Source organism: Colias croceus, chromosome 12, assembly GCF_905220415.1.
Source record: "Colias croceus chromosome 12, ilColCroc2.1".
In the NCBI taxonomy this organism is placed as follows: Eukaryota; Metazoa; Arthropoda; class Insecta; order Lepidoptera; family Pieridae; genus Colias; species Colias croceus.
The window spans coordinates 2,971,925-2,987,090 of NC_059548.1; the positions used below are offsets into that span (position 1 = coordinate 2,971,925).

The 15,166-nt window shown below is 37.4% G+C and overlaps 1 protein-coding gene across 6 annotated transcripts in view; it reads right to left on the minus strand.

Moving 5' to 3' along the window:
- The window catches only part of LOC123695994 (proline-rich protein 36-like), a 62,683-nt gene that overhangs the window by 11,169 nt on the left and 36,348 nt on the right, over positions 1-15,166 (minus strand). For 5 of the 6 annotated variants that reach the window (XM_045641969.1, XM_045641967.1, XM_045641966.1 and 2 more), the window contains 3 exons: positions 2,279-2,338; positions 588-2,189; positions 43-197 (listed from right to left, as the gene is read on the minus strand). In XM_045641969.1, coding sequence (XP_045497925.1) covers positions 43-197; positions 588-2,189; positions 2,279-2,338 — 1,817 coding nt within the window. Of the gene's footprint in view, positions 1-42; positions 198-587; positions 2,190-2,278; positions 2,339-7,405; positions 7,966-15,166 lie in introns of those variants that run through there. The other variant, XM_045641970.1, reaches the window with a different exon arrangement.

Consider the following 15,166-nt stretch of genomic DNA (forward strand, 5'->3'; position numbering starts at 1 on the left):
CTATTTATTCTAATGTGATTGACTGACTTTTACATAAAATACCTGAAACTCTCTCGTTCCCTGCTCGGACTTTGCGTCCTAGGCGAATAGGATAATGGTGCGTGCACACCGGCCGCGCCCAGCGAGCCAGGGGTGTGTGGACGCACACCCTTAGGAGTTTTTGGAGCCACCAGAGGCGATGCAGCTAAGCTAGTCCTCTGAAATAGCCATAGTTATTGCTAATTAAAAAAATTAAAGATCGTATTTTATTAAGACACAACAACTAAGAAATATAAACTAAAACTATGTACAAAAAATATAATGTTATGTCAGTAGTTATTCAGTATAATTATTCTTATTCTTAAATATGACAATATGCGCGTGTAACATAAAAAAATATATCTGGCGTAGTTTAAAAGAATTAGTAAATTTTATGTCATGTCATGTTACTCAGAAATAGTTTGTTTTCTGTTTCATTGTGGGTAGTTCTTATAACTATTAACATAAATGAAGAGTCTACACAAGACAAGAAAAAATATACTGCACTGATATATTTATAATCATGAATATGAAAAAAAAAAAAAAAAACAATGTTTAATAAAACTCACCGTGTCAGTGGTGTTCCTAGGTGACGCTGCAGATGGTGGAAGGTACGGACTGTGTTGTAAGGTTGGCGCATACGGTGCATATAAAGTCGGATACGCGTTGGAATATACAGCAGCAGGAGGGTAGCCGTTTGGTGCTAGCGACGAGCTGACCACCGCTACACTATCCGATCTAGTCGGCAGTTCGGTAGACGTCACCGCTTGTCTTGTATCCACCACCGGGGGCGGTAACGAATGACTTAAACTGTGGCTCGACACAACTATAGCCGGCGCCGAGGTAACCGGGGAAGTGTCCATGTGCTGTGGCTGATGCGTCACCGATGGCACTATAGGAACGGGGTGAGGGGGTAAGGATAAACCGGTCGGCTTTATACTGGGGGTTAGATTTGATATTGTACTCGTCGCCGTAGAAGTTGGCAGCAGCGGTTGGCTAACGTGGTTCGGAGTGGAAGCTAAGGGATGAGTGTTCATTGGGATATGGCTCGTATGGCTTAGAATGGAATGGCTGTTTATTGGGTGACTTAAATGCGTAGCTGACGGCTGATTCGCCGTCGATGCAGGGATATGACTGGAAGCTATATGATTTGCAACACTGAACGGTGCTAAATGTGACGGCCTGTTGGGATACCCGGGTGGAACGGAATGTTTCTGTAAACTCGCTTGACTCTGATAGCTTGGCATCGTGTGATTGTGAATACTGGAACTTATACTCGAGTTTACATGACTAGAGCCGATCGTGGGAGCGGGGTAGGGACGAGAGGAGGGCGCGGCGGGTGACGCGGGTCTAGTGGCCAGGGTTTGGCTGGGAAGACAGCTGGAGCCCGTGGTCGTCGGCATGGGCATCTGTGGCACGATATTTTGAGGAACATTCGGCGCGACGCGGTTAGGATAAGAGGTAGGAACGGGATGGGGTTGGGAGACAGGTGTAACGTTTCTAACGTCATGGCCAGCGATGACGGTGTGCGGTGGAGTGTGCGGCACGCGATTGGGGAGACTAGGATGCGCGGGCTGGGTAGCGGTCGGCGGTAAGTGTGGCCGCGGAGAGGAGTGGTGCGCATGGAGATCGAGCGGCGCATGCGCTTGTTCCGCCGCCGGCTGCTCGGTTCGCGTTTCATGATTTGTGTGACGATAGTCAGGGAGGGCGGCGGCGGCGTGGGATTGGTACGCAGTGTGCGAGGGGAAGAGTGGTGACGGGGCCGGGGGAGCGGGAGGTGCGGGGGTCGGGCTGTCGGCGGCGGCTCGAGCGCCGGGCTGTAGCTTGTTGTTACTGGCTGGTCGTTCAGGTGTATCAGGGCCAGCGGCACCGACGGGTCGCGCGGGTATTTGTGTTGCAGCCTGGCCGTCGATGGCGGGGATGTGGGCACCATTTGGTCTGTGGGGGGTGTCGGCACGGAAGGGAGGCGGGGGCAGTGCTGGCGGCGGCAGCGCGGCAGGCGCGGGCGAGGGCGCGGGTTGCGGCAGCGGCGCGGGCGCGGGGCTGGCGCTGCCGCCGACCGGGGCGCGCGACAGGGCGAGCGCGCCACCACTCCCGCCCCGCGCCACTAAATCGTTCTTTCCGCCGCCTGCTGCGCCTGTCACCCGGAACAGAGAGCCTGCGTCCGATGCCTGAAACATAACATTTGATTTTAATGCTTTATCCGCAAACAACATAATATGTAGTAATAAATCAAAATGAAGAACAAAAATATACTTACATCGTCCATTGATGCATCGTGATATCTAGGTGAAGCATTTCGACTATTCTCTGGACTCGCCTATAACAATGGAAAATTTAAATTTAATTATGTTAAGAGGGCACTTTTAATCAACTGTATATATATTAAATAGGATCGTATCATAAAAACGCCACCTACGAGTTGTATCAATCATTAGTATTCACAACAGTTTTCATATCATGTTTTATGATCTTATTGTTTATTTTTATAACTTACATCCGGTTATATTGTTTGATTAACTATGAAAAAGTTAATTAATGACGTAATTATTTAACCGCATTATAAATCCGACGTTGTTTTTCACAAATTCATTAAAAACATATCTTGTTTATTTATAGATATTAACGTCGTCACTTCACTAAATTCTTGATATAAAAAGTGTCATAATAAATTGTTAGACCGACTGGCACGAATAAATATTTCTCTTCTCGGGTAATAAATGCAACGATCAAGAAAAATGAAAGCTTTAATGTCGATCGCCATTTTAAAAGACGTTCTTAAAGATATTTATGAACGAGTCGAACGAAGTCTTTAACTGGGAATGAAAGTAATTACTTGCGGACGTTTACGATCTCCGAGGGAAATGGCTCAATAAAACTATTTGGGTAACCGAGCTGTGCGAACGAGTCGTGATAATAATAATCGCAACAAGTTAAGCGAAGTATTCATTATTTTTTATTTCATTTATAGAGTACTGTAACTTATACGCTTCTAGATTTTGAACACGTATAATTTTCTTTTAGTTACACGAACATTATTTATTGCTTCTGATAAAATAAACATTTCAGAAATGTTTTAAGTTATCACAATACCGATGATTTTACTTGATTTATGCGAAATTTGCGTGATTTATAAAATAACAAATTGTAAATCCCAATTCATACATACATGTACATATTTATAATATACGTTAAACGAGAACCTGAATCACACGAGCGTACCGCAAGAAAATATATTTTAATCTTATCCAATGATATTGCGATCTCCACAATGGAGAGATAAATCAAGTATAAAAGCTGTACAGAGTCTTTATACCATTTACAATATAGCAAGAGCTTTATGGAATAATTGTATTTTTTGCTGTTATAAATTGTTAGTTCGTAAAGGGGATTGCTACCGTTATTCTCAATTTCCCTTATCTAGGTTCAATCGATCATCAAAAGAACAAATCGTTTAGGCGACGTTCCGACAATTGAATATTTAGATTTATCCGGGGTTATTCGACCCCCAGAGGGCTCGCATCCGAACGGAATTTATTGGTCGCTGTATTTTTTAGTCTTATTGAGATGTAGTTAGTTTTACTGGCAATAAATGGAACCTAACTTTTGCAGTAAAGGAAAAATTTAAACACTGTGGTAGTTTATTGTTCTTCCATTGTTTTTATTAAAATTTGCACCCGTCGATAATCTATTTAGTTGTTCATAGTTTACCATCACGTTTCTCGCTACTTAATTGAGTGATGTCATCTGCGAGCTATATTTTTTCATGCCCATTTCGAGTACCCACGGCTAGTGTTATCGAGGCGGTAACAATGAAGTGATAAATCAGGTATGGAGCGCGCGTGCCCGTACCGTGCGAGTGGCGGCTGTGCGTCCGGTGGCGGGTTTCAGAGTCATTCAAAGGTGCCGCCTTGATTGTGTACCGCGCCCTTTGTGTGCCCATTGAATTTATCTTAAAGTTCGCCCAGCTGAATGTGATAAGCATTGTTGCTTGAGAATCATGACATTCGACAGTTATGCAGTACAACATGTTGAGACAGTATGGAGTTTTTCAACCATGGGAATATTCTCTCAAATTTTATGATATAGCCGTTAACGGGCAATTTAAGACCTTGAAATTAATATTAATACAAATTTAAATAAAACTAATTTGAATTTATTAACAACATTTTAAATTAATATTAAGGAACATAAATTATTTTTTTCTTCGTAGTATTTCATCGACTAGATTAGCATTTAGATTTACGATAAAAACCAAATCACAGAAACCAAGAGAGTATATTATATTTTTATTCAAATTATAAAAGAATTATTATATGGCAAGCATTAATTTAATAGTATCAAAGAAATATTAAACGTGTTGTGAACTTGTGAGCTTTAATGTAGGCCACGGCTAAGCGCCAAGAAAAAGCGTTTGATTGATATAATTTTCAACGCAAGTTTTTTCTTGGTTTGAAATATTTTTCCACAAACGAATAGGCGAACATAATAACGTAAATTTAAAAGTGAACCGTGAATTGTTGAAAATATTTTTGAACCTCGGCGCGTCGCTATTAGCGCTAATTTATACATTGTAGAAGTCAATAAATAAACGTCGTTAGGCATTCAATTTCCCGTTATTATTCAACGGCGAATTGTTTGTAGCCAGTCGGATCGTTGGCCGCTTGTCAAAACGAGTCAACATTAAAATAGATAATCATAGAGATATTAGCGATGAGTGATGTCGTGTCGGCGACTAATAATAGTTCCGTCGAGCCCACACCGGCCAGAAACACGCACGAGTGTAAATAAAGTAGCAATAAAAATAAACGACCCCATTAGTCAGCGGTGTCAAAATAAAACTTTGAATATTAAGTCGACTTTATCGATTAGATTTTAACAGACGATAGAGCGGTACCTACCTACGTTTGAATAAAAACAATACACACCTCGATGGCTACGCTCGTTTGTTACACGGTTGTGTATCAGAGTACTGAGTAATGAAAATCTTCAAACAACAGGTATTTTAATTACGAATTCAGAGCAGATATTAAAGTATAATCTCGCGACTTCAGCCGCGGGTGCTTCCCCCGCTATTGTTGTGAAGGGAGGGCCGGAAAAAGTGGCGTGATAGCTTTTCGCCCCTCATTCGAAATTCTAATACTTCCACAAACTTTTAATAGGGTAGAACTTAAATTCAACGGAATACAGTCTGGCAGCGAAGTTCAAACAGAAGTACTGATCATAGCCTTTGGCGAATTTATAATGGCCGGAGCTTTCTTATTAGGGATTTACGACAAAATAACGAATATAGAACATTTCTTTGGGGCAATTTATAGAGAAATAAAGCTTTTCGAAGGACCATTCTTTATGTGGTTAGTGAAATATATACCTACGTATTACAGTTAATTAAATTATTAGTGTGAGTTTTATTAAAGTTAAAATGTTTATAATGCGAAATATTCGAACCAATTGCATCCAATAAACTCAAACACAACACGATTTGTGGTTTAATTTCAACAATAGCCCGTGATTATTGTATTGCGGTTAAAATATCTAACGATATTTCGCCTAAAATCGTAATTGAAAAAGCCACAAAGTGCTATTAATTTTTGGGAAAGATTAATTAATACAGTGGAACAATTTTGAATATAAATAGTGTATAAGTAGACGGGTTTTTTCAAAAGCCGAGCAAATAAACCTGCGCGAGTCGTGTGAAAAAAATACTAAGTGCCCGTCATGAATATTTAGCACGAGAATTGTTTGTTCGTGACCCGAATTTATGCTGCATACCAAATTTCCTACTATGTGACACTCCGTGCATTGTAAACAGATCGGACGCGGACAATATGTAAAGGTGACAAATTAAAGGACATGACCAGAACATTGACGATTCGTCTGCGTGGCGACCGCGTGACTTTTCCCTAACTCATTTCCATGCAACATAAAAAACTACACAGCTCGTTTTAATATTCATGAATTCCTTGCTTAATATCACGGGCTCGACGTAATAATCGCAAACCGACGTTTCCGGCATTAATTAAATTGTAGAGAATATTTCTGAATCATTGATACCGTTATCAGATTACTCAATAAATATTCATAAACATTACACTCCAGCTCGTTTTATGTGCATTTACCGAGTTAATGAATATCGCCGGGAGCGGCCGTCAGCTCAGCGGTAAACATATTGAACTTGCTCCGATTTAATTTGTTTATCGGCCGTATTAACAATCAATCATGTTCACATCAAATATTTACCATCTATTTGTGGATTTGATAAGTAACTGGATGGAAAATACAATGTATTCTTCGCTCGAGTTTTTTGTAGAGAACTTCAATCGTTTATTGCTACTAAGTACGGCAAATTGACGTAAATTAAATAACTAATAGCTGTAAGCATTATTATTGTCAGTAAAAAAAGATAAATTATCATTTTAATCGAACAATTGACCATTTGCGCAATTAGTAGGTAAAGAGTAAGGACAATACACAATTAAACGAATTATGTAATTTAAGCGCGAGCTTTTAACACATTTACATAGTTGACAAAGTAAAATAATTTGTTCAAATTGACAATAATTGATATTAGCGTTACAATTAAACACGCTTAAAACGGAAAACTCAGCTGCAGTAAATTATATTTGCCTGATGTTATAAATAATTTATAGTTGATGTTGCGTATCTACGGGCATAAATTTAGAATTAATAGTCGGGCAATGGAAAGCATAATTATGTCGTTACAAACACTGCCGTAATGTTTGACCGCATTCGAGTGTAATGGCTCAGATCTGCATGCCAAGTTAGCTTTGTTGATTTGACCCACAGTTGATGTTATGAAATACGTCCGAGTTGTGTTGCGGTTTTTACAGCGATTGATAAGGGAATATATTGTTTTTAACATAGAGGGAATTTTTTATATATTACCGTATTATTTTAGGTATAAAATGTCATTTAAATTATCCAAAATAGTTTAAATACTTTGACTGACGTCAATTGATAAAATTAAGACGAATAAAGAACTAGTTTTTTGCACTATCAAAAATATATTTGCAAGAAACTGAACGAAGGTCATGAAAAGTATAGAGAACAAAATTATTTATAGGTTTTTATTATTCAAGTATCTACCTTTTGGATATAATTTGTTTCAATAAATTAAATGTTTATTTTAAATGATTGTTAATTTAATGTAAACATTAATTTATTTTTCGATGAACATAGTGTAAATAGCGTCAATTTTAAAAAGGAAAATAATGGTACCTATTATTGAAATTTATTCGATTCTTAACCAACATATTTAAACTTTAAGAAAAATATAATTGTCATTATGTAACGGACAACGGTTAACATGCTCTTAATCCAATTGAAAGCCATTGTTAACTTCTGTTTATATACAGGTAAGTTATACCTCATTCTCTGTCTCATTTTTGACCGGGGAGCGCTTCTGGCCGTCTTTATCCGTTTTCACAGCAGCTGCAACACACTTCTCACTTTTGTCACTTTTAGTGTGTGTCACCGTACTGTCCTCGCCTTTTTGCTTCCCGCCTTTTTTCTTGCTTTCTTTTTTACTACCGACCTCAGCATTGCTTTTGGGCGAATCTTTGATCCTCACTATGGCAACTGTTGTTTACTTTACACTGATAGTGTCACCCAATTTTTGGATCACTTTGTACACCTTTGACGTGGGTCACAGGGTTACATTAAATATATAAGGCACCGAAACTTAAAAGCACATTAATGTTAAAGTAAACGTATATTATAGAATATTGATACAAAATCTAAATGCATTAAAATCATTCGCTCACTTCAATCCTGTCAAGAGCACTGCAATCCTTAGCACTGTAATCCAGGGGAATGCATCAGTTGCGTGGGCTGGGGCGGCCCGTCACCGAATAAAAATAACAATAGATCGCGAAGTCGCGAATTGGAGACAAAAGAGTGACGCGCTCACGCGTGATGTCGGCCCGGCGGCCGAGACGAGAATGCTGTGCCGGTCCGAACGCGGCGGCCGGTCGTCGACGTCGCCCACCGCGCCCCCGCGCCCCGCGCACGCGCCGCCCGCCCAACAAAACGCTCCGTTGAGCATTTCTCGTGATACAATACACATGTAAACGGCACTCACGAGCTAACACATGCTTTACCTCCGTGGGCATGTTTCGAGGCAGTCGACGTTTGATAATAATGTATAATGCGGACTGATAATAGATTTAGAAGCCTTACGATTTCTTCCACTTTTTAAAAGTATGTGTAACAAGGTATTATTACAAAGTCTTTTATAACGTCTCGTCAGTCGTCTCCATAAACTAGTAACCGCAATTGAATTAAGAGACTAACTCGAAGTAGAATTTGATTTTGTATGCATATTTAAACCACAACATGATCGTCTAATAATATCATTAGACTGTACTTTATATAAAATAAACATAGCATTCGAACAAAACCAAATCGAAAATCCAATAATCGTGCAAGTATGTAGAGTCGACATCATATTGCGAGCTCATTTTATCTTTTAAACCCGAGCACAAAGGTTCAAACTTGTCTACACAGATATTTGATTTACAATACCGACTCTACGTGTTCCATTTCAACGAAGAAAATCTTGAATGCGTAGGGATTGCAATAAAATCGAGGATAAAATATTCATTCAATGGCACAATCGTACATTTTATAAAGAGCGCTCTCGGAAAATATTAATTTGGTAATTTATTTCAGATAAAAACGAATGGAGGAATCGTTTTATATCTGAGATAATAAAATACTTTAAAAGTTCAGATAAGGGGAGGACTTCGCATTTCTCTAGTTAATCATGAAATGTTTTGGTGTTTTAGATGAATTACCTTCATGAGAAGAGAAAGAGAAAAACAAATTAATCAAAAGTTCATATAAATAAAATTTACTATTAAAAATAAAAAATAAACAACATCAAATTCACGTCCATTTGCTTTTGCAATACACGAATATAACAAGGAAGATCAAAAATTTCAGTGCAAAATAAATTACTAAAAAGATTATTAAAACTGATTCCAAAATGGAAACACATTGCTTTCAATTTAACATTTGAATAAACAGATATCAAATTGATTGTTTAATGTTATTATGCCTACATTGTAACCGCATCAAAGCGTGCGTGTATTAACAGTGGAATGTATTCAACATCACTTTGTACATAATTACAAATCACAATTTGAATAATTAATTAATTAAATTGTTTTTATAACAAACTCAGAGCCACTTTATACAAGTTATTATTTATGAGCATACTACAAAACATTTTTAATATAATAAAGATGTAAAGGTATTTTTTTATGTTATAAAATCATGAGCGTTATGCCTTAAATATTAGTATATATCCTTTTTCTTTATAATATTTAATTTACAAATTTATATTTAATGAGGTTGTTTATAATAGAAACACTTTTTATTCATGATGTTGTTTGTTAGCCTAGCATTTGTTATTTATTATGTTAATAATTTATAATCAAATCGATTTGCAATTCAACAGCTCAATTAAAACGTCATAAATTTTAAAATTAGCTATATAATAATAATTAATTACCAGATATAAAATAACGCAACCAAAGTTATGCTAATATACTGTATAAACGAAAATGCAATAAATTTAAATTTATGTAAATTGAGAATCTCAAAATATCATCAGATAATCACAACACTTAACATTCAACGTGAATTTAAATGGCAATTAGGTTTGACTGGACATGATAATTGTTTCCGGAATTGATTACGTAGATTAAGAACGGTTGGCTTCACTTGCAGCTCGTTAATGACGTAATAAAAGCGGTGCTTATCGATTTAGCGGTTATTGCTTGTGAATTACGATCGCCCGCAGCTATCATTTTATTCAACAAACAATTTTGCATCAATCTTTGTTGATCGCTATCCTAGCCTGTAACATGACGCAACGACACGATTTGCCAACCGCAAGCCTACGGATTGACAAAGGTGATTAACACTTACGATAGAGTGCCGGTTTATTGCGCTCAGCCCTCGGGGTTTCTAATGAGGGAGAGCCGGATCGCGATAAGGATCGAAGCTTTTTCAGCGAGCAATAAATTTCCGGAGTTGCCTTTATTAATTACGTTAAATCACCATTTCAACGCTCGCTATTACACCTCATCGTTTGTTTACTTTTTATAAAATTGTGGCTTAAAGCGAGTCGGTATTTCGAAAGCGCCGCGTAATCGCATTATGGTATTTCATAACATTCATATGAGATATTTTTGTACGGTAAATGCCGAACAACGACAAACAGGGGTGAGCTCCGAATTGGAGGGAATTGAAAATCAAATAACGTCAGCGGGATTTATTTCGAACCTCATTCAATTTGCGGTGAACGTATTGTTCAATTGTTTTTGTGTCGAATGTATTTTAAGAGCGCTTGGTTTTAACAAATTTACAGTTCAATTGATAGTGAAATAAGCTATATTTTTCAGCTGTATATAAATTCACAGTTCACCGTTTCGTCGTATTCGATTTAAAGAGAAAGTGTGAAGTGTGAATTTGAAAGTGTCACATAAAATGTAGGTGTACATGCAGTGCACGGTATTGCAAAGTTATACATGTATGTACTAAACATATTAATGCTCGAGTGACTTGTGTGCGCGCTCTCAGAATCGTAATGAAGAAACACAGTCGCCTCTAAGCGAACCGCTTTTAGGAAAAAATTAAAATGTAGAGCTATATTTTTTACCGCAAAACCACAACATCCAAAATTAAAACAGCGATTTTCACTCAAAACGCATTGTAAAATCAGACCCGCCGAAACTAAACAACAATGGGAATGAAAACAAAAATAGCAGTGGTTTTTAAATTCGAAAACCTTTGTGACGAGCTCGGGGCTCGTGCTAAGCGTTAGTAGTGCACTAAGAAGTTGCAATCAGGATTTGTGACAAAGAAACCGGGGACGGAAATATGCAAGAGCGTCGACTGCACAAAGGGATTCTCCGCTCGGGTTTTTTGCGAAGTTACAATAATGTCATCCCGTCTCGTCTAGTTCACGATCACAAAGCGTTGACATGTGGGTGACATACTTACTTATGCTCTGATATAATGAAAACTGATCAAAACACGGCACTAGCCTCGTACGAGTGGTTATAGTGTTCAGTGTCAACAGGGTGTGGAAGTTGGGAGGGGAAATGCAGTCGACGATGCAGTGTGAGGTGACATAAAAATTTCAACGACTGCGTTCACTATCCACCGACATTATCTAACAGAGTAGGTATGTAAGTGTTCCGACTTCCAACACTTTCATATCTTTTGAATGAAACCCTCTTGGGAATAATATAGTCTCCTCAGCTGTTTATTTCAGACGTTTATACAGACTGCAAACCATATTTACACGACGGCTACGGAAGAACATTAAAGCTATATTCTAACAGTATTCATTATGTAAAAGCAGGAGAAATAAAGTGCAGCGGCGGCAGGGCAAATGCGAAACTGACGAGGGTCGGCGAATTTCGTTATAGACGTGAATAAATAATAAGTTATGCTCGGCTCCCGCAGTCTATCGAGCCTTTGTTGTCGGCTATATTATACGGTAGGATTACGCCAGACTTAAGCAATTTACAACGCTAATCGACCTTTGTCCGCCAATTAATTAACACGATTGTATAATATTAACATTATTCGCAATCTTTTAGCTTTAAATGCATTTTCGTGTTTCATTCTCAACTCACAATTGCAAACGCTCGAAACAAAACGAATGAAAAAATGGTAACAATCGCTACGTAATTTCCATGCAGGAACAAAGTCGTCTAAAAATGTTCTACATTTTTGATGCCTGTTTCATATATGAATACTTTAACAATATTTTTCATGGGAATTGTTTTTAGTGTACACGTTAAATTAATAGCAGCGGCTTTTGTGAAATATTTTTATTGAAGCTGTCAACGGTTTTAAAATATTTTGTATCAACCGTTATTTAAATTTTGTGCAACATAATTTTTTATTGTTCGAGTATAAAATGGAAAAGTTAATGAATTTGGACCGATTTGTAAAACCGTGTTAAACAATAACGTGTACCTAAATTAAATAGGCGAAACATCTGAACCAATTCTTGAAAAATAACTATGGCTATGAATGTAACACAAACGATGCTAAAGGCGGTGCAATGTACGAAAAAACAACTTCGAGAAGGAGAAGCACGCGACTGGTCCAGATGGATGATTTCGATCTTCGGAATGTTTTCGGCTGCCAACTGGCTTGTTTGAACATTTGACAGCATCGATCAACCTACGCCAGCGCGATACGCGATCTCGCATATCCTCTAAATCACTGGGTCATTTCATTTATTTATTGTTTTTACACTCGATTAAATGGCTACTCTAATTATTTCAATGTTCACTCGTTTTGATACCGAGCCATTTATTTGTTTTTATTTTTATTTTACTCTACAAAATAGCATCCAGATTTTTGCAATCCAATTATAAAAAAAATGAACAGCTATTCACAATCTTTTGATGTTTTAAGATCAATAATAATTAAGTATGTAACATGAAATTTGCAAACAATATAAACGTGTTAAATTTATAACAAAGGCACTTGTAAAAGTAAGGATATCACATCAACAAACACGCGGCGAGCTGGCTCACAGCTATTTCGTTAACAAAGCGCAGTTTCATAAGAGGATTTGGTCAAAGAGAAAGAGAATTTCGACGCACGCTTTGTGCACCAAATTGAATTGAATGTCATGTAGAGCGCATTCTGTATGCTCAAAGGCAGTGTAATTGCGATCTGGCGGCTCCATTTAAAATGAATTCGTACAAATCTCGGCTAAGTATGGCTGAGTTGTAGGATAGTACTGCGAAGTGACGTTTTGCAACCGGCATACGCGCTCGAAATCACGGAGCCATCCATTCGTGTCGCATCGACTTGGTGCCTTGCCAGGCGCTTTGTTTTATCGTTCTTCCTAACTGCTTGGCATCTAAACAATGTTTTCATTTAATAATACGGAATTGCAATTGATATTTCAATTTATGTCGGGCTAATGTACCTCGCTATTTGTTTAGATACAATACAAAACAAATATTTGTTTAAGCATTAATGTTATTTTTATTAATACAGATGAGCAGACAATGCACAATTTGTTTATTTTACTCTCGTACCACTTTATTTTGATTCAAATTATTATTCTAAAAGCTAAAAGCACTCAGGAATATTAATTTACATTTCTTTATTTGTGAACGAGCAAACGAAAGCAAAAGGAATCTAATAAAGCATTATACGCTTTGATTTTTCTAATAAAATTATAACATCGTATAAAGGGCACAACAAACCAAAAGAGATAAAGAGAGAACGTAATAAAAACAGTTCAATTTTAGGGGTATTTTGTCGAGGTTATATCCATAAACTGAGCAGAGCTAGGGTAGAATAGCTTCCCCCTGCCGCCGCCCCCTCCCGTTCGCTTTCGCAGTGCCGAGTAATGAATAAACTCACTAAACACAATTTCACGATGAGAGTAATCGGCCCACTCTTTAACACTTTGTACGACTCAGATTTTCAATGTGTAAACATTTAACACCGCTATTTCATATAACGTATTTAACTACTTCATTTATATAAAAATTACAGAACTATTAAGTCGTTAAGAGAACTGAGTGTGGTTACGATAATAACACGGTAGCATTTTTGTCATTAATTCTGCAGTAGTTAAGTCGTTCATAAAACAAGAGAGGAACAAATGCGAATGAGGGGCGCTAAGTGTAATTAAAACGAGGTACTGTGGGACCTACCCTTTCGTATAAAGTAATTCTTGCTCACATAAAACTCAAGACGTAATAGCTTCGGCGACCATTGTAGGGTTCTGTGGTATCCAATTTAGTCGCGACTTGCGACCGGTCTTGGGACTCTGTTATCTTAAGTGGACTGAACGTAAAGCACTTGACACTAAAGAGTCGTTTAGGGACCATTGTCAAATATCAACCCTTTTTTGACGCCGCAAATCTCGACGATACAAATTTATTTGACAAGGTGTTTAGGCGAAGAGCCTGCCATAATCTCTTAGTGACCCCAATTTTGTCGACGATTACTAAACTGTATAATATCAAATAACAGACGCTATCTCATGGTGTCAATGTCTCGCCGTCTTGAGCAAGTACGGTTGAATTTCAATTATATTATTAACTTTAAAAGCCTCCAATTACGTGGTATGTTTGAAATTCTTGTCTACGTATATAATTATAAACAGTTAAATTAATTCTGTAGTAAACTTAAGTCATTATAAAATTAAAAATGATTAATGATACATGTTTTTAAGAGTACAGCAAAACGAGCGATGTCATTAGAATTATTTAGTTTAATTGGTTGGTTGGAGAACAAATTAATAACAATTAGTATCTCAGCAAACTATACAAATCAATTAAATTGAACGAGATATCATAAAGCTAAGTAACTTAAAACTTTCAACACGACACTAAAGTTGTAAAACAAAAGTGATAGAGCTAGAAGTTTATTCTTTTAATATTGTTGTATAGTTGTGGAATTGCACATGCCAACTCTCTGTGTACTCTTTTCAGTTTTTTAATAGTGTAATGATAAGTTAAGATATAACATTTACTTATTAAATAAGTTACAATTCATTCGAGTACATAGATACGAAAATTTCAAGACACTATAATAAATCTGAAATTAAATTTGCGTACAAAATAAACACAAACCCATTAGAATAAATTACTGTACGTTTATTCAATATTGCAAAATAGATAAGATCAAACGGCCAAACTCCCAAAATCAACACAAGATCCGGCTAGTCGTCTCTGGTTTCAAAATACATTTACTTCGGCAACGCGAACTGAATATAAAGAGGGAAAACTAAGCAAAACGACGAAGAGCAATGAGGCGATGCATAAAGTCGCTCCGAGACAAAGTATAAAACAACAAAGTGGTCGACGCATCTAGCTCGACGGCATAAAGAGGGAATAATCCCGCAACGTACGCCGTAGCGCCGGCAACGAGTGTTTTAGCGTCCATATAAAATAATGATCTGTCTTCTCGTGCATTACTCGCGTACAATTTACGATCCGACAAAGAGTAAATCTATTTCAAGTTTACACAATACTTTATTAACAAGCAGCTCGGTTAATACGTGGAAACAATAAGGATTTGTTCGTTTCACAATTTCGACTTTGTTACGAGATACTGTGCCAAAACTATA